Source organism: Rhipicephalus microplus, chromosome 5 (assembly GCF_043290135.1).
Source record: "Rhipicephalus microplus isolate Deutch F79 chromosome 5, USDA_Rmic, whole genome shotgun sequence".
In the NCBI taxonomy this organism is placed as follows: Eukaryota; Metazoa; Arthropoda; class Arachnida; order Ixodida; family Ixodidae; genus Rhipicephalus; species Rhipicephalus microplus.
In genome coordinates, this window is record NC_134704.1 from 37992690 (window position 1) to 38012949 (window position 20260).

The window sequence follows — 20260 nt, forward strand, 5'->3', positions numbered from 1 at the left end:
GTTGTGATATGTGGCGTAGTTTCGGGAAATACTATGGCAACGTTTGAAGCTTAAAGATGTGTTTAAGTGTCGTGTTTGAATATCTAGCGGGGTGTGGGTTTCCTTGTGATTATATTTGCGTTTACTGGTACAAGTGTCATCCTTTTTGTATGTATACACGGCTGTTATTAGTATCAATAAAGAGAAACACTACACAACATCTCTTGAGATCAAATGCTTTTTGCAGTTGTGAACCCAATACTGTAAAAGCTCGTTAATTCAAATGATGGGGTTGAGAAAAATTTCTGAATTAATTGAATGCCAAATCATCGAATTTATCACAAAAGATGATCAAATGTTTGTTACATCAATACACATTGTCTATTATTTATTTTTTTATTTTTTGATGAATTCATTAATTTAGTACTTATTTTGCATGAGAGCAGAGCAAAAATCGCAATTTTCTTGATGCCATTCGTATGATGCCAGTCGTATTGAAATTCAGCCAAAATGTGCTCTGCACCCCTACCTTATTACCTACTGCCATCACCACCACCACATGCATGTGACGAGAGTTCATTCGCAGATAAAATGGCCGGCAACTAATAGTTTGGCCATGGACTTGGGGTATGTGGCATCATTTGTCGGGAGAAGAGAGCGATTTTTGGCTGACTTAGGAAATTGCTAATTGCGAATTCCAGGCAACATGTTACGCTATAATGGTTGGCTTGCTTGTTATCAGGGGCTTCGACTATCGATCAGCCACGTTTTCAGACCATTCTGTAAAAATGTTGCAGGGCTTTTTTAAAAGAATGATAACCTTTAATTGACTGTGGTATGCTTTATGCAAGACACTTTTCTCAAATTAGAGTACAAGTGATTTACATTCTTCAACTATGGCCTAACCGCACACATAAAAAAAAATGTGGGGGTGAGGGTGACAAAAGCGTATTGGTAGAGCTCTCATCGAGCAGAACAAGCCAGAAAGAAAGAAAAGGCACGGTTGATAAATGGGCAAAATAAGACAATGAAGAGGCTTGTGGATGGCCTTTTTTACGAGTCTGGATCAGTTGTCTGGCGCGCTGCCTTTCATGTGAACATTGAAACTTATAATGCTTATTCCCATTTTTCTCAAAAGACAGTTTTAATTTTAGTGCTGCAGCAATTTCAGTCTAGTTTCATTTAATGAAAATCTTCTTTGGAAATTTTGTAGGCTGTTTCATTAGATATCAAGAGGTGCAACAAACTAGCATTTGTATTTTACAGTGAAAGCTGTTATGAGATCACAACTTGGGTCACGCGCCACCGTAGTTGTCCGCTGATGCTGGTGTCCATAACCACATCGCACAAAATTAGAAAACCTAGCACCAATGAAACAATGTGCTTGAGCCCGGGTCGGCTGAGTGCCAGCCCAGTATTCTACCACTGAGCAACACCAGCACTTGGGACTCATTGGCAAACTTGCCATCGGCAGACTTGATGTCGGGAAAGCAATCGCGGTAATACAACTAATAATACAACAAGCGATAATACAACAAGCGTTTTACAACAGTGAAAGAACAACCAGTCGTCGCACAATGCAAATAGCGTAACGAGTGGGTCGTCCATCGCTCCAACCCATTACAAAAGATAGTGTCTATATTGCCGGCAGCCGGTAGAGTATATCGAATGACCGGATGTCGGCAGTTCTTTCCTATAGGAGGGTTTCAAGTGACGTTCTCTGGGGAGTGTGTTGAGGCTGGTCTGGTGCTGCCAAACGGGGAGGAGCTGCCCAGGCTACAGGAATACCACGACCTAGGTGTGTATTGTCGACCTTAGAGATGCTCGTCTGCAAGCTAGCTCTGAGGTGGACAATATCACGCCTAGGTCGTGGCACTGCTAGCTAGCCGCATGCTGCTTGGACAATGCCTGTAGGGCATATTAGGCTAGGTTAAGTTAGAGAAGCTCAGGTCCTTGACTCTCCCTGACAATAGTGATCAATTTTGCGAAATGTCGGAGAGCAAAAACAGTTAAGTGACGGCTTAAAGCTAAAAATACGGCAAGCCGGCAAGACAGGCTCACCAGAAATGTTTCGGCAGATAAGTCACATGGTTAAGGGCAGCCAATAAGGGAAAACTGCCGGCAACTTGTTTCCCGGGATAATATTGTGGTTGCCGGCACTATAGGTGCGGTCATTACAAAAGCTTGTTCTTGTTCACCTATTAAGTGTGGTGCATACCCACTTCAGCCATAATTCTTTGTCAGCCACTGCATGAACAATTGGCACAAAATTCCTTGCAAGTTTAGCAGATACCACATTTCTCAGAAGAATGACGAAAAATAGCATAGCTAATGCCGGCCTACTACCAAAAAAAAAATTATTAATAATGCCGTAGGGGGTATCAAGCAAGTGTGCTTGCAGTAGTTACCCAAAGGCTCTGACAGGCCGTCCGTGTAGCTTTCGCTGCGACTGTGCTGCACCTTACACGCAGGCCTGACGTTTTTAGTTTCTGATAGTTTCTCCAAACGTATATCCCATATTTTGTTTGTTACATTTATTTTCACCCCTTCGTCTGCCCAAATTCCGAAGCGTTATTGGATCTAGCAAATTTTGCCTTAAAAAATATGTGTATAATTCAAAAACAGAACCTCTTTTGCAGCTTTTGTATGCAAAAATAATGTTAAAATGGCATTGTCAACAAGGGACAGCAGTACCATTATTTTAACAGCCAAAATTTCGATTGCTCAAGTTCCTTTCTAAAGGAAAAATTTAAGTTTATGGAACATGATAATCCTACGAATTTCAGGCACGTTACACGCACATTGGTTCTACTACTGCCGTTGATGTGTTATTACGTTGATTGAATTTTTCCCAATTTTAAAGGAGGTCGGACACAAATTTGTAGTTGCGGAGGCTCGAAAGAATGCTTGTGGCATGTGAGAATATCACAGCTCAGCAAGTGTGACAATCAAGAAAGATAAAATTGTTATATTGTTCGTCACTGAGATTGCATTGTAATGCCAGGCTTTGCATCATGTACATTACTTTAACATCATGATACGGGTATCTCATGTCATCTAGCCGCACGGCTAAGTATGAAGTCGTTGCTGATAAACGAAATTAATGAGTGCTGTGCAAGTTTATTTTGGTTGTGCTCGCATGCAGTAGCCCCAATAAGTTATCAGGACTGACCCGTCGTACTGCAGTTGGATGGTTTCCCCCCAAAAATTACAGTTCTGCAAAAAGGTGCCCTGCAACACTTTTCGAAGCAGCTGTGGAATGAATACAGTGAAAAAGCTTATTGCTCAACAAATTGACATCAGCAAAAAGTTTTAGTAGTACCTGTACTAGTATGAGTGGAGTTACAAATATTGGTCGCACTCTGAAATTGCTTTCTCTTTTCTGTCGTCCCAATGAAAGTGCCAGAAGCTAAGCGTGGAGGGATGGCATGAAGGAAGAAAATACGTGATGTGCGCCTCTTGACCTTGAGCATTTTTCCTATACTATCTCTCTCTCCATTTTTTTTCTTTGAACGCATGGCCTTTCAGTGTAATCGCGTGTGCAAGCAAGGATAAGTCGCAGCCTCCCGTAGCAGCTTCAGCAATGGCCGAGTGTACCATGCTCAAATGAACCAATGTTGTGATACTGGCCTGTGATGCAGCGATTTCTCAGTATGTAGCATCATGTGTCGAGGGAAGAGAAAGCGATTTTCAGGTGACCTTGAGAATTTATTGTGAATTCCATGTCGCATGCTGCGCTACAGTATTTGGTTCACATGTTCATTGAAACCTTGACTACCGATTGGCAGCGTCTCCTGACAATGCTCAAAAAGTGTTGCAAGGCCCCTTTAAGGTACTCTGGCTCTTAAAAATATTTATCTAAAGTTTGGACCACTTAGACATCTATTTAAGCTTAACAAAATATAACAAAACCTTGAAGATCCCATTCCAGCAATTTTATAAATGATGCTTAATGTTTTGTCAACTTGCAGACATGCAACCATTACGTATGTGCAAGTTGCAGCAGTTCTTGCAGTCACCGAAACTAATGCACATATCTGGTGAGTCAAGTGACACAGCACACACAACAGCGATACTCCAACTTTTGTGAGTGTTATTTTCATAATGCACACATGTAACAGTGATGTTTACGCAAACAGATTCGTATTTTGAGGTGCCAACATTGTGCCGGCGTGAATATGTAAAAAGAAAGCTCCCTGTAGTTCTTCACAAGTCTACAAGGTCGTGTTCCGACTACCAGAATTCAAGACAGCAATTATTCTTAAAATGCCGCACGGTAGGCATTCATCTCAACAGGCACTTTTTGCTGACACTTCCCAACTCAGTTCATGAATCTCTTGAACCAAAGGACAATATTGACAAACACGTCCGCTTCAACGTTGACTTTGGATAACGCGTGGTTGTCGTCATACATGTACATCCTGAAATGAAAAAATATATATATAAAAGATGGTGAAATGGCTAATAATCCCCTATGCCTTATTTCTATTTTTCTCAGAGAAGTACGCCATATTTAAATCCAGGCACGTGTGACCAGAATGCCCGCAACATTTATAGGGTGTAAAATCACTGAATAGCACAGTAACCTCACCATATTCACTGATTTACTTAGAACTGAATGGTGCCTAAACTGTTTGTTCGGTCAGACAAAAATCTCGCAAAGAAAAAGTGTGCGCCCTACTGACAGTTGTTTTGAGATTTAACAATGACCATTGCCCAGATTATGCGAACAAAATGCTGCATTTTCTCAGCACGGAAGGTAATACAGTTTACTACATCGCATCACTGCATGCACTTTCATAGCTATATAAGTAATTTTTCATTGTTTATTTAATTTTTTTTAGTAATGCAATGCAAGTTATTCAACATAGCTGCCATTTGCATTTCGTTCCTCATATTTGTTTTAATACAGTCAATTTTTTTAACACCTCAGTCTCTACATGCATTTAAACTTCAGGAAATGAAGGTCTCCGTGAAAATAAATGTTCTTCATAAATTACGCAATGTTTGCAATTCAAAAGCAGTGACTGAGTACATGGCATCAAACAAAACAAGAGCCAAACCTACGATGTCTGTTCTCCTAGAAATGAATGTATACGAAGATTTATAACAAAAATGAATTGTACAGCATGGAATACACACGATAGGCGAAGAAGAAAACATGAATGTCTTTCGCCTTGTATTCCGTGCTGTAGAATTCAGTTTGTTACGAATAAGGACCAAATATAGGTCGTCTATCCGCTGTGCCAAGTATGAACTTTTAGCACGTCGAGCTCTCTTGTGGATCCAAGCATTGTGCAGCATGCGTTACGAGATGCAGTGATGTTTACATGTGCTGGCACATTAAAGTGCACACTTACTGTGAACTGACTCCCTGGGCAAGAAGCGTCTTGAAGAACTTGATGCCTTGTGTTATCGGCACCCGTTTGTCATTTTTGCCCAGCAAGAACAAAGTTGGCACTCGTACCTGTCGGCAAAAAGCATTCGTAACGTACAGACAAGCTCCTTCCTGGCCACGGAGCGACAATAGAAATATTTTTCATATAGGTTTGACAGCCCCTTAAGTGTTGAAGACACTTTGAAAATAAAGTCTACCCAGTGTGATGCAAAGATTGCACTGATGTCATGCGATGCGTATGACAACCTAGGGCAGAAGCCTCCTTGGCTTCATCTTTCCCTCAAGCCCTTCTAATGCATTAAAATTGGCAGCTATACTCAGGCAAAATGTGTATGGTTAAGAAGGGGTTGACTGAATTTACTTTGCATACGACGAGTACTGGCTAATCTTGGCTAACTTGGATAGTGTTAGCTGTCAGGAGATAATTAATGGAAAATGGTTATGCATTTGCCATTTACTGCTAAATTGCTTATGAATTCCATTTTCTGAATAAGAACACCAAAAGTATGTATATGCTAGTGGTGTTTGAATTGAACAAAAATGTTAGAAAGAAAGAACTTTGGAAAACTTAGTCTAATGCCAGATGCTATGTCCTACTGCCACACCTGAAACAACTCCATAGAACTGCAACATCACGTATATCGTAATTTAGTTTCGCAGCTTCACATGCCAAAACCACAGTGTGATTACAAGGCTTGCTGATGTGGGGGATTCGGCATTAGTAGTACTTTGTGCTTTCCGCTTGAATGTTTAAATTTCCATGCTTTCACGTTTTGCACCCAACGAAATGAGGCGCCCAAGGCCAGGAAACAAACCTGTGCTTCTGTGTTCAGCAGCTTGACAACACAAGTGCTTGTCTGCCACAATGAGTCCACTTACGTTTTTGATAAATTTCATGGGCGACTTGTTCCACATCTGCTCCAGATGCTTGGGCTCTGGTACACAGTTTGTCGAGTAGTCTGGGATCACGGCACTCTCCACGCAACGCCTGCAAGGTCATTGACAAAGTGTGAGGTGATTGGTGTGGGTCTAATACAGTGAAACCTTGCAATGATGGTTCATAATGCACAAAAATTGCTTTGCTATAACCATATGCCAACAAAATAAATTGAAATCACACAAGCAACAATGTTTGCTGGGAACGCCCTCACATTTTGATTTGGCATAGTTTTACTACGCAAGACCCACTCAGACGCATGGATCCATCAGAGCCTGAACGAATCGACTCATGAGAGAGAGTTAGCTAAGATATAATCATACACACTGACAACAGCGAAGGAAGTAGTCAGCTTTTAAGTTTACATCTCAGTATCCAGTCATTCATCACATGCATATTCACTCAGCTGAATTTTTTATTGACCCGATGTCAGCTTTTTCAAGCTCTGCCTTTCAAAAACCACACTTAATTCGCTAGGTGACATCAATACACAGCTACGTAATTGCCTGATTTTTTTCTTTCTATCATTTAATCATTTACATTCTATTAAAAAGACATCTGTCACGAAATCTGGTGCTGTTTCTAATCTAAATATTGGCTTGCCGTCCAATGAAAAAAAAAAGCACAGCCTTTTTTTAAAAATGACTGCTGGTTATCACAGAAATAAATCGCTGAGATAGACAACAAACGAAAGGAGGGGAATATTAAGGCCACTACATTAATTGGAACCAACAGACAAGAAATCCCAGGAATGTATGGGGGATGTTTACAGTAGTTATGATGTAAGTGAGAAGAAAGTAATGTCGACAAAAAGTGCTTGCCACTGACAAGGCAAGTTATCTTTTCGTCACCTTTACATCCTTTACATTTTTAATTACTGCAAATGCCATCCACCATACTTTCCTCGGCTTTCATGTCTGTTCACTCTAAATAATGTTGAGATAGCCAATGGGCTACGGAACACAGATATACACGAGAACACAAATTGACAGCTGAAATCTAGAAGTAAACGAAAAGAGAGCCGGAGAAAGTGTGCAAAATTAAGGGCACTCCACAAGGCAAGCTACACAGCGATACTACAACAAGTTTACGCTCGAAAGAAGTCATCTTTACCAACACACACTATGAACAATTAGAAAATCAACTCACCAGTCGGGAATGTCAGTTCCATCCATGGCTGTAATTGTAAGAAAAACATCAGGGATGACATGTTGCAAACACCACAAAAATATCATAAAACAATTGCTTAAATATCAGGTCGACATGATCGGGTTATTTTGAGGTACTAAATTGATCCTGAACTTACATGAAAGATCCACGACAGGGTTCCGAACTGCACATGCGCGATAGAAGCTCTGTGAAAAAAAAAACGTGAGTGCAATGTTAGACACCAACACTTAAATTTCAACGTATGGGACAGCTTCTCGGCAACCCTGGAACTAGACGTGTGAGTGGTTATCGATTAAGATAACAGGTACTGTTACATGCCTGGCTTCTCTGATGGAGAGAAAAAAACGTAGCAAAAACGATCACATATGATTGTCAAAGAAGTTAGTGACAGCTTTCTTATGTGTGGCACTACTTCACGACAGACACTGCATGCACAGTTTGAAGCAGAACTCGTAGAAGTTTGAAGCAGAACTCGTAGAAGAACTTCTGGTTTGTGAGTGACCGCCCTCACAAACCAGAAGAGGGAACTGCCTCTGCTGGCGAGTGGCCGGTGTGGTGCACTGTACGTTCAATAATGCTTCAACCACGTGTCACGTGTTGCTGGTGAGTTCCGAAGTCTCCTTGAACACGTGTATAATAATATACACATATTAGCCCATTAAGTAATATGTTGATAACATTTCAATCTAAGTCGCCTAATTCAAACAAAATCTTAATGTACTTAAAAATCTGAGTTAATTCAGGTCAACTGAAAATGAAACGAAGAAAGTTTAAGCCTACTCTGATGCTTACCGGAAACTGGCCAATAGCATGGCAAGCCAAAAAGCCTCCATGAGAGCCACCAAATATAATTGTCTTGTCTGGGTTGATTTCATCTCGCTGAGCTGCTACTTCGGCTGCACACTGCATGGAAGGAATACATGCAGCGTAGAAAAGAGGAAACGTTGGATTTTATGTCAGAAAGTTGCTATTCAGTGACACAAACAAACAGTTTTTCAGCTTTAAAGCACTGCTGCTGCATGCATTCATGAATACTTGCATTGCATATTGTAAGTCACATGATTAAAAATGCTGAACGGTAGGCTCTGAAGTTACCTGAACATCAAATACATCTTGCTGGCCAATCTTCCCCACCAGTGATTTGAGATTGTCCTCCCCAAATCCCCTGGAACCTCTGTAATTCACTGCAAAGAAGAAGGAAATGTATCAATGCCCTAACCATCACCTAAATGAAAGGGCCAGCCTCGTAAACATAGCCAATCATCTACTATTTGCCACTATTTGACTTTGGGCACAAAAATCTTTATAGATAAAGTCCATAAAAAATGGTACCGAAGTATGGTACTAATGTATGCCATACATGTCACACATTGAATTTGTTATGAACATGTATAACTATTGTTTAAAATATTTGCAAGATTATTGCTGTTCTTGAATTGATGCCAATATTTAAGAGCTAGTAAGTTGCCATATGTGAGGGTTAAAATGCCACTTATGATGTTTAATACGAAGTGGCGGGAGGAAACGATGCACAACTCCTTCTCATGAGGTAACTCTCAGTTTCATACGTGATCAAGTTGGGTAATCCGAACTGCAGAGAGGGCGAACTAGGAAGACTCAGAAGAGGCATGCAAAAACATGTAGAGCGCTTCGTGTGTGTGTTATTGCACACCTCTTCTGCGTCCTTGTATTGTGTATTATTTACAATTTCAATGTGCACAGCCAAACAGCCTATAGGTTTCACCTTGTTAGGCAATCCAGCCCGTTAAGGTAACACTATTGGAAAAAGAAAGAGGTTTTTGAGTGTGCCAAAGCCGTAATGCTCACATAAAGTCGTCTATGATTTCAGTTGTGCATGCTTCTCGGCTGCATTTCTTATAGATGCAGATTGCATTACAAAATAGCTTTCTGTATCGCGCTGTTTTCTTACCAAGAAGCACAGCAAATCCACACTTGACAAAGAGGACGGGGTACAGCTGGAAACCAGCATGGAAGGAGCTGTGAGGGCCACCTGAAATACATGAGAAGGAGTTGGAATGAATAAGGAAGTGCATAGAAAGGAGTTGGACGAAATTCGAGAATATGCGAGACAAACAGAACAAATGGAACGGGACTCACAAAGACAACTGCATTGTCGTGTTCTCGCATGCTGTTGTATGCTCTGTTTATTCAGCATGCCATACTATAACTAACTGGCGCTCTTGATCTAGCTCCAATTTTATAAACCCGTAAATTAATCAATCGAACACCTTATAAAAAAAAGAAAACATACCATGTGGCCAAACGATGAGTGGGAGATCATTCTCATTCTTTGGCGTCACTAGCGTGGCTTCGAAGATCATATCTGTGTTCAAAGCAAGAAACAGCTATTGCAGATCATGTGCCGTCGACTTTGTGCAGTAATGCAGCAATAATTTTGTTCTATAGTTATAAAGCACAAAAGACAACACTCATCAACTTCAGGAAATGTGCAGTTTTATGGCTGGCTAATAAACCATAAATGACTCAGCTACCATCGTAGCTTAGAATGATAAGCAAGAAGTGCAGCTCACTTGACTCATCGGGCGGCGAGAACTGCAGGATGTACCAGCTGATGCCGGACACCTTGTTGTCGTCAGGCTCGATGGGTGTCCACACTTTCACGTCATTTGTTTCCGTAAGCGCGCCTACAACCTAAGCAGAGAAACAAAACAGAGGACAACACTGAGATTACAAACCGAATAATAACAATAATACTCGCATCAAGTCATTTTGCCAAGCTTCAAACAAAGCTGCTGTCATTTACAATCAATGATTTTCGCAAGTGCTGTTTAGCGAGTAGCAGCCTTGTTGAAAATACCAGGCAGCATTGCCGATTGCTGTTAATACAAACCAAGATGGCTCGGTATGGCTGAACTATCTCTGTAGTACTGCTTGTTTATCAGTATTACAGCCTTAAGTTTTCATTCTCAATGTTCCTCTATAAAACGAAAGTGTTGCTGCATTTTTACTGTTTAAAATTATATTACAACGTCTTGGGGAGGCAAGCAATCTGCGTGAACCAAAGTGATACTGGTTTCTAGAGACGAACTTGAAGCAGACAAAAGCGAGAAGTCTAGGACTGGTGCTTAACTAATATAAAAAAATGAAAGAAATACTTGTTATTGCTTGCACAGCCACGGAATCATGTACAGCACCTCTATTTTCTCAGTTGCCTAGAGGATAATGTGGCGTGTTTTACTACATTGGCAGTCGAACTCCTTTAGGAAGGACAGTGATATAAGAGACAAATGGGTATAAAAGAGACAAGCGTGCGTACAGTAAACTACGGGTTGATAGAAAAATGCATACGCAGTACCCTGCTTACAAGAAACATCTCAAAAAAGACAAGAACTGTTGCCCAGAACATGCCTCTTATAAAGCGGCTCAACTGCATTTGATCAGTACGTTAACACAGCCAAACGCAGTGTAAATAAACTGACTATGGAAGAAGGTAAGGTTGCCACACATACCAGCAAGAGACCCCTTAAAAAAACTTCTGGCTATGCCACTACAATCCAAAGCATGGTCATATGGGACACTTGATAGTTTTTTTTTAATGTGTAAAATGAAGAGTTTGAGTACAAACTGTAGTAAAAGAATGATGCAACTCACCACATGAGGTGTTGAATTGAGAGCTGAAATGCAGGCGACAATGAAGTTCTCTTTGACTGTCAGAACTTGCCAGCAGCCCACGGTTTCATCTGTGCATGGTAGAATGTAGGGTTCATATTGCAGGAACAATAGAGAAAATGTGTAGGGCAAGATTCAGTGAAGGGTGTCACAGTTACCTACCCTTGCTGAGCTTCGTGATAGTGCCAAAATTGAGGTTGACTCCGATAACCTCCTACAAGAAAATATAGTGACACGTCAGGAGAGGCACGAGACTCCCATATTCGAACTAGTGGACTCGCCAGTACAAAGGCAACTGAATCATATGCCACGGTTCAAATGTACTCACTATTTAAACACGTTTCCTCATACGTTCTAGCGTAGTCACTTGTGCAAATATAACTCAAGAATGTGTGACACTGATCACGGTGCATGTCAGTGAAAATGCTAAAAATCATTTTGCATGCTGCAAACACATGTTGCAGTAAGTGTTGACTTATGAACACACATTTTCTTTTGAAAAACATCCAGTGCTAAACTTTGAATACAAGTGCATTTGTATGTGTGTGTGTGTGTGTGTGTGTGTGTATGTGTGTATGTGTGTGTGCTTGTGTTCAAAGCTTAATGATGGATATTTTTCAAAAGGAAAAATGTGCACCAGCAGATAGCCTCAACATGTTTTGTTAAGCTTAATGACCGTGGCAATTCGGTGAAAACATGCTCCAGCAAAAAAGTAAAATAGCGCATGGCGTACGTGATGACACACACTTCTGAGGCACTTACCCATTTGCTGTGCCAGCAAGTGGAAAGTACGACAGTACTTCCGTCACCAATGAAGCAATTTTGTGGCAGTGCATTCAGGTAGAGGCCAGGGAACTCATTGCCTGGAGTGAAGTTTAGTCATCAAGAACACTTTCAAATTTCAAGTCCAACTCACGAGAATAAAAGCTAGAATCAAGTAATTTCAATTATACAAACAAAAACAATAAAAACACCTAGGCTCAGGCACTAGACTTTCGATGGGCAACGCACTCGATTCGAGTGAGACTCTTCATCATTTCAAACCTCTCACTTTCTCGCTTAAAGCCTCTGCAGTCAAATACAGTAGGACAGGCAAAGCACGTTGATTGAGTGCTCCATTTCTTTAGTATGTCGCACTCGGCGTTTGTTCCGAAGTCTTTTACGCTCAGTCGCGGGACGCATAAAGCCGTGCAATCAAGGTTTTGCAAGAGGCTGCACCACCATGCAAACTGTAAATTGCGCAAGCGTCACAAAGAGACTCAAATGGGATTGTTTGCCACAGGACTGCTGGTCACTCACCTACAGGCGTGCTGATCCTGTCGATTATTACTAACGTTTGCTTAGTCTCCCAAGAGCACTGTAAAATAATTAGACATGAAGTTTTCCACCATACAAAATTCACGTCCCTTATCTAATCAATCACACATTTGAAAAATGAAATTTTTTTAAAATGATCCACAGTAGAATTTATTTAGCTTTTCCTTCTGGTTTAGTTTACAATGCTTAAAGTCTTTAAGTTACTCAGGCTATGAGATAAGCTGTAGTGGAAGTTTCCAGACAATTTCGACCAGCTGGGATTCTGAGACAGCATATGGACCTCCAGTACTTTGCTTCGTTCATTAAAAAGTGACCGTTGCACCTGGAATTAAGCCCGTCCTTTATTTAGTTATTTATTTATTTACTTGAGTATCCTCAAGACCCACAACAGGGTGCCACAGGGGAAGGAGGTTGGTTACATTAAAAAAAAATGAAATAAACAACAAAATCAAATTAAAAAGAAGCTACCATAAGATTCTGCGCAAGGGGGCACCCCTATGATGATGGATAATTTGACCATATTTGGGGGGAGGGCTCAGGGCTGGACCGGTCATTGCTTATTTGGCGCATATTTCAGATCTTTCGAAAAAGGGAAGGGGCGCTCGCTCAGCATTTTACAGCAGTCAAATACATTGTAATTTGAGGGAGCCACTGAGTACCATCACCACTGCACTACCAGAATGGCTAAACATTTACGGCGAGGCTGCAAATGTGCTGATAGTAGTCCTTTTTTTCCCCTCTGCAGTTGTACATCAAATATGCCTTGTACTTCACCGAGAGAGGAAGCATTAAAAAATCAGAATAAAATTTTTGTGCCCCTTTCTACAATATGCTATAATCATAATGCCAACGTGTAACATCGAAATACCTTGACCAGCTGGCAGGCTTGAAAGTGAGGACCTCCGACCTCCGACTGCAGGTACACAAGAGAATTTCCATCCGGGCTAATCCGTGGCGAGCAGATGCTCTTGTTTGTGTCGCCAATGGTGGCTAAAGAGAGACAGGGAACAAAAAAAATGGTGGGCACACCTGCCAATCACTCGGGAAAATTTTTCCATCAGAAAACGCACTGCGTGTGAAGGAGGCATCAGAGATAGTAACAATTTAGAACATTTAAGGCTTTTGCTAACATCTGGTGAAAACTAGTTGGACGATGAATTATTACGCTATGTAAAATACCACGTTTTCATGTAAAACCAAAATATATCATTTTGGCGCAATGATTCTTGATGATCCCAACTGTATGAAGACAGTCCCAACTACTCTGCAGATTATGATGTAGTGCTCTCACACAATGCAGAAGTTTGGGCAAAGACTGAGGCTTGAATTGATGAGAAACTGCTGAATAGAGAATGTTGCCAGAGTCAATGTTTCAGTAAGAGGATGAACCTTTGCCAGGGGGCAAGTGCCCTTACGAAGACCAGTCCTTAAGCTGACACATCACCTGCAACAACGTTCCCTATTCAATGATTTCTAATTTCGCATGAATGGTATTTTTTGTGCTTGCGACAATCCAACAAAAAGCAGGAAGCTTGAAATTTCAGCTAAGCACACAGCTTGCATTTTAATGCGACTTACGCATTCTATCAAGAGGGCGATTCGTATCATGCTCTACATCTTGAAAGAGCCAGCAGGTTAGAGATCAAAGATAATGTGTGGCACTTACCATAACTGTCTGTCTCGAACTCGTAGAAATACAGGCGGGATCTGCATGAAAAAAGAATTATCAATATACTTGACAGAATCAGACGGTCAAGAATTCTTGATGAACCGTTAAACACTTGTCAGCAGTTTAAGTTTTTCAGAGCTGACGAAGACTGACCGAAACATTAAGGCATTTCAACAAGTTAGCTGAGAAGAATTCATGCCAAGCATAAATTCCTGCTTAAATTGTGCAGTCTGAGGAGAGACACCTAGAAACACTTGTGGTCTCTGCGGCTGAAGGCTTGCTGAAAAAGATCAAAACAGGGAAGAGGAAGCAGCGTGTCAAGAATGGTGTGGCAGGTTTTAGACGCGTACAAGAAAATAGCCATTATCCCGTATATTCATCAGACTTTCCATAACCTGAAAAAGATAGGAAAATGTGAACATGTCGATGATGTAGTATTTTCGGCTCCATTAAAACTTTCACTTGTCTGCAAGAAAACGAACCCATGCAGCAGCAAAGAAGCGAAATCGTGCAGTACTGAACACCGAAACCGGTTTGTGCCTTGTGACGAGGGCGTTGTGTATCGGGTGCTGTTGTCTTGTGGAGACGAATACATAGGGCAGACAGGCAGATGCACTAACATGAGGCTAAAAGAGCACGACAAGAACATAATGAAGGAGAACCAGGCACACCTCGGCTTACACTGCCGTAACTGCGCGATAAGCCTATGCACCGAGGTACTCGGTTTTGCAAACCTCAGTTCGATAAAAGTGCCATTGTTTACCGCCACAAAGACCAATGCGTCGAGGAAATAGTTGAGGCGGTAGAGATTGCTCGTACGGGAGAGGAATGTGTCAGTATGCCATCACTTGGATTGACCAAGGCTGAACTAAGGTTTTTAGAAACTTGGTCAGCGCTCTTTACTCTCTGTCTGTGCGGTATTTTCTAGTTTTATGCGCTATTTCCTATGTTGCAATATATATATATTGCTTGGATTCAATTTTACAATCTAGAAGCATGTCATAAAAGTATTAATTACATGGCTACTAGCATTGCTTAATCAACTAACACTAGAACGCGGTTTATTGTACGAGATGTGCCCCTTCCAGTAGTTCGTCTGACGTACAGGAGTCCTGCAATCCACCACGGGCACGATCCAACAACAGCTTCCACTAAAAAATCCTACATATTCACACGCACGTTGCTAGGTGTGTGAAGCATTTGTTCAAATGTGATAGAGCTGCATACAATGATTTTTTTACAGTTGATGTGTATGGTCATCATTTGGCATTCTGCAAACGGTAATATTATTACAGTCGTGACGGAGCTTAAGCTCCTCATTAGTTTTTTTAGCACATTACTGCCACATTATACAACATTAATCACTTAGATTATGAGATTAAAAAAAAAAAGAGCAGGCTGAGATGGAAGCTTGAAAGGATGAGACATTCATGAATGTGAGATGTTGCTGGAGCCGATGTTTCGACAAGCAGGCTTGTCTTTTTGAACCTTGAAGCCCTGAAAAAGATGAGTTCGCTTGTAAAAACGTCTGCTCCAGCTACACCTCGTGTGCACAAATTTTTCGTCTCTCTACATTATGAAAGAAGCCATAGTGGAGGGCTTCGAATAATTTTGACCGCCTGGGGCTCTTTAACGTGCACTGACATCAAAACAAGCCTCTAACATATTGCTTTCACGAAAATGTGACTGCCATGACTGGCACGAAAGCCCAATCTTTAAATCAGTAGCACACTACCACCAATTGTGAAGCACTTCCCATTTATAGTACATTCAAACCCCCTTTATAACAAAGTTGTATTTTCAAGAGGATCAGTTCATCACATCCGAAAATTTGTTATAAAGGTTTATTCCCAATGCCACATCTACTGCTAGGCTATTTTTAATTTAATTCGTCATAACCGCTATTTTGTTATATGGGGGTTTGAGTGCAGTCAACCAACCAAAGCACTTAGAAGTAAGGGAGGCCCCATGCCTGCGGTTGTTCGTGTAGACCAGCCCCAGCTTCCATGGATCTCCTTCCCAGCCAACAAAGACAATTCCCACGTCCTCGGGAGCCCACACAGCCTGTCCCGGTGAGATTTTCTCGGGCATGTTGTCGAGCACATTGATGGCGCTGCTGTACACATTGATGGTGCACACCACGGGCTGGCAGTGTTCCATGTGGCACTCACCCCAGTTGTCTCTGTGCAAGAACTGCGTACCCTGCAAAAAAAAAAAAAAAAAAACCGCACCATCGTCACAATTAGCATCATAACTTTGTTTTCTTTTTTATTGCTTTTACGTCATGCACGTCAGCGTTTTTTTTATAGATTGCAAATTTAAAAATTCTCATGTCATTTACAGACGTGTTCACTGTTGAATGGAACACTTTCGTGTGCACTATGTCGGGATTTCGTTTTCTGGCAGAAGCATAGACGCTTACGTTTTCATAAGACTAGTGCTGGTTGACTGTTCTGACTCTTATTAAAAAAACTAATGCCGTGCACGAACAATTGTACGTCTACCTACAGTTATGGGTCCTGCAATGTGACAGGCCATCGTCACAGTATTCCCTTTAACAGTGGATGGTACTGCACACATATCTAAAAGCCAACATGTGTGCCTACTTGGGCTTAGAGTGAACCTCTGCACTATTTCGTAAGTGGATGACATGCAATATCTCTGGCTCAGTGTAGATTATCACGTTCACTGCGACGTGGGTTGCCGGATCACAGCCTGTGCTACTATGCGGACGTGATGTTACGAGCGCACCTCTGCTTGCTGATGCGATAACTTCATCACAAATTAATGCAGAGGTACGGTTCTTGCTGCAAAGAGGTTATAAATATCCAGAAGAAATTTTTTTCCGGTGTTAGATGCCATTATGCCATCTTTCTCCAACGGCGCATTTGGCAGATATGCTGAGTAGCCCACCAGTCGGTCACTCCTCATATGAAATGAGACCTTGAGAAAGTTTGCCACAATGAACGTGTTATGCAAGATGCGTCTCATACTATCCGGTTGTTTCAGAGTCAGTTTTTCAAAGGTGCCTCTTTGCATGCACTAAAAAGTGCTACAGGGGTTCACTACGTGCAAGTGCGAAGGAAGGAGGATATACTTATATTAACTTTTTGAAACCCGCACCACGTTATTCTGTTGGATTTGCAGCACTAGCAAAACGTTAAGAAAAATGAACGCAGCGCAAGTACAAGTGGACATACAAATAGTAAAATTTTTGCAAATTATAGGAATAGTATTGTAAATTGCAGCAGTAGTATGGAACATAGCACTATTTTGAAAGATGGGTTTTCAATGTGCTTTTGCTAGATGGACTTCCAGCCTTTTGCAGGGATTTAGCCCTGACGTAAACACCCAAGCCACAACTTCAGGTCAAGGTTGAAACCCACGCACCTTTTCAACTTCTTCTTTTTCAGTGCGGCAGAAATAGGAGGCTCGCTTAGGCTGCTTTTTCTCAGCGACGTAGAGCAGCTGGTTCTCGCTGTTCGACCACGAGAAGCTGCTGAATGTTCCTGCACACGACAATTACCAGGAACAAAACAGTTTTTTTTTATGGGCATTCACTTTATAATATTGTGCCCGCAACCCTAGCCAGTAAATGTAGATGCGTTATAAGGTTCACACAGGAAGCAATAGATGAATAGACAGGAGGGCAAGTTCCCACTCTGTATGTAGGGAATGTTTTTGAAAGGCTTTTCCCACACACTGTCGGGATAATGTTAGTCACACTAAGCACAGTCTTGGTTAATAGGGAAAGTACAGAACTTTGCGCGCTGTCGTCACAATTGCACACTGCTGCAAGACTGGCATTACAGTCCCTGCTACTGGGACAACTTACCGAGTCCTATGAAGATTTACTGCGGGTCATTCCTGCTTCAAAATTCGTGTCCGTTAAAAACCGAAATGTTTTCTTACACTGTCATACCATTCTAGCCTGCTCAGCTTAATTAAATGCCTCTATTTATGAGTACCTTCAGCTCGAAGGAAAATTTTCTACTGCACCCTTGTCCTATCTTGTCACAACTGCATTTCATGAAGACAGTGGCAACAATACTTTTGAAATGAAGTGAAAAAGTTTATTTTTACCACATGAATAGTATACTTTGGCGTAGCTAAACGGCAAGAATGGCAGGATTACGCCGCTTGATGGCAGCTTGACAGGTCCCGCCTCCACACGAACAAGCATCGATATGGCAAAATATTCATTCTTATGGCAAGACAAACAGAAAACAGTCAAATACAGACAGAAAAGACAAAAACTGAGGTAAATTTACTCCGAAAGATTCAGCTCCATGTCCAAAGTCCTACATTAGATATTGCTTGTGCATCATACTATGTGTGTTCCAGACAATATGTTTAATATAATGGTCCATCAAAGATGGGTAGTGAGGATAAGAGCTCACCACTTTCATGGACCTTGCCATGAGCATTCACAGCCTCCAGGTCGACCGAGTCCAACCTCATGTTCTGGTCCCAAAACTGAGAGAGAGTGTCAAAACTTCAGTAAAACAAGAAATGCTGGAAGAATAGGATGCAATTCCATCAAGCACATTTGACCTCCAGTCCGCAGAAAGACACATGCTCCCATACAGTGGAGCTTGTAAACCTTTAAAATTCAAATTTGAAGGTGATTTAGAGGTGACCATATGGCTAGAATGCCCCACAGAAATAAGAAAAACAATTTCAGTCACTGTGTATGGGTGATACGTCTACATAATGCAACTTGAAACGTCATAGGTGGCCAAGACATTTAGCACACATACGCAAATGCAAAAGAAAGTAAATGGAGGCTGCCTCTCTAGCTTTATTGGTAGAGCATTGCAGGCTCCGTGCGCAGGTTGTGGGTTCCTCTTGTACCTGTAGAAAATCATAATTGTTTCAACTTTAAAAGTATGCCTTAATTTACTCTAGATTTAAATTGGTGTTGCATCTTTTTACAGGGAAAGCTGTTATGAGGTCGCAGCATGGGTCGCGTTCTGCACCGTAGTTGTTCGCCGCCGTCGCCGGTGTTCGTAACCACTGTCGCACGAAATAAGAAAAAAAAAACTCAGTAAATAAAGTAACTCCAAGGACACAATGAGATTCGAAGCCGGGTCCCCTTTGTGCCAGCCCACTATTCTAGCATTGAGCCATGCCGGTGCTTGGGACAACTTTGCAAGCTGGCCTTAGGCAGAGAAGGAGCAACCAGTCATCTCACAATGCGAATTGCGAACGAGCGGATCGTCCAATGCTTCAACCCATTACAAAAGCTTATACCTGATCACCAATTAACTGTAATGCATACCCAACGTTTATAGATACTTTTTCAGTTCCGCAACTCCTCGCGCCGCGCCCAGGGAGAAGGCGGCCGGCCGCCGCACCCGCCACCGCAGCGCTGCAGTCGCGCCTTGCGCTAGGAGAGCGAGAGTCGTCTGCTAGCGCGAAGGGTGTCGCGTGAGCCTTTGCGTGCGCCCGAGTGAGAATTGTGCGAACAGTGTACTTGGTCTTTACTCTCGCTATTTAACAGAGGCCACGCGCTTTAATTCGTGCGCGTTGTATGACTCACGAACTTGAAAAAAAGCCTGTACGTACTTCGCAGGCATCCGTTTTGCGCAGTGACAAAGTGATCGCTTCACCCTGCGCCTTCCTGTGTCCATTGCATCAAGACCACATTAGTAGTTTACAATTCAGCGCGCTAAAAGAAATAGAAATCTTAAACTTATAGCACTCGGGGTTACGTAACATGAGGACTTGGCGACTAGTAAATTTTGTTGGATGAATGAAACACTGCTATTCGTCTTTTTTTTTTTTTTGCGGTGGGAAAACGCCTCACGAATAGATCGAAAACTGACGTACACATTTCATTACACGTACACGGCACAGATTTGTCGGCAGGTTTACTGCGAAGTTCGTTAAACTAGCTTTGCCTTCTTGCGCTCTCTCTGTGCCCGAACGGCACTGCTGTTCTCCAAGCATTTGGCTCGTGCGAAGAAGTGCATACGAGTTGTTAAATAAAAGTGAATTGTTTGAGCAGTAAGCTGATTAGCATGCTCGGAACAGCCAACAATATTTGTGCCTCTCTTCACTAGAGCATCCAGCACATCCCAAAATAAGTCACCAAAACATGTGCCTTTGCTAGCATGCTTTATAGTGCGTTCTACCG

General features: G+C 41.8%; 1 protein-coding gene across 3 annotated transcripts in view; it reads right to left on the reverse strand.

Annotated features, from left to right (window-relative positions):
* Positions 1-4181: 4181 nt before the first annotated feature.
* The window catches only part of LOC119174689 (acylamino-acid-releasing enzyme), a 33134-nt gene continuing 17055 nt past the window's right edge, over positions 4182-20260 (reverse strand). For all 3 annotated transcript variants that reach the window (XM_037425717.2, XM_075895240.1, XM_037425718.2), the window contains 19 exons: positions 18522-18597; positions 17512-17630; positions 16094-16323; positions 14119-14159; positions 13321-13442; positions 12435-12492; positions 11898-11998; positions 11298-11349; positions 11118-11206; positions 10037-10157; positions 9757-9828; positions 9415-9495; positions 8580-8668; positions 8277-8387; positions 7621-7669; positions 7464-7491; positions 6257-6365; positions 5340-5446; positions 4182-4400 (listed from right to left, as the gene is read on the reverse strand). In XM_037425717.2, the coding sequence (XP_037281614.2) occupies positions 4301-4400; positions 5340-5446; positions 6257-6365; positions 7464-7491; positions 7621-7669; positions 8277-8387; positions 8580-8668; positions 9415-9495; positions 9757-9828; positions 10037-10157; positions 11118-11206; positions 11298-11349; positions 11898-11998; positions 12435-12492; positions 13321-13442; positions 14119-14159; positions 16094-16323; positions 17512-17630; positions 18522-18597 (1755 nt within the window). In that variant the 3' untranslated portion in view covers positions 4182-4300. The remainder of the gene's footprint in view (positions 4401-5339; positions 5447-6256; positions 6366-7463; positions 7492-7620; positions 7670-8276; positions 8388-8579; positions 8669-9414; positions 9496-9756; positions 9829-10036; positions 10158-11117; positions 11207-11297; positions 11350-11897; positions 11999-12434; positions 12493-13320; positions 13443-14118; positions 14160-16093; positions 16324-17511; positions 17631-18521; positions 18598-20260) is intronic.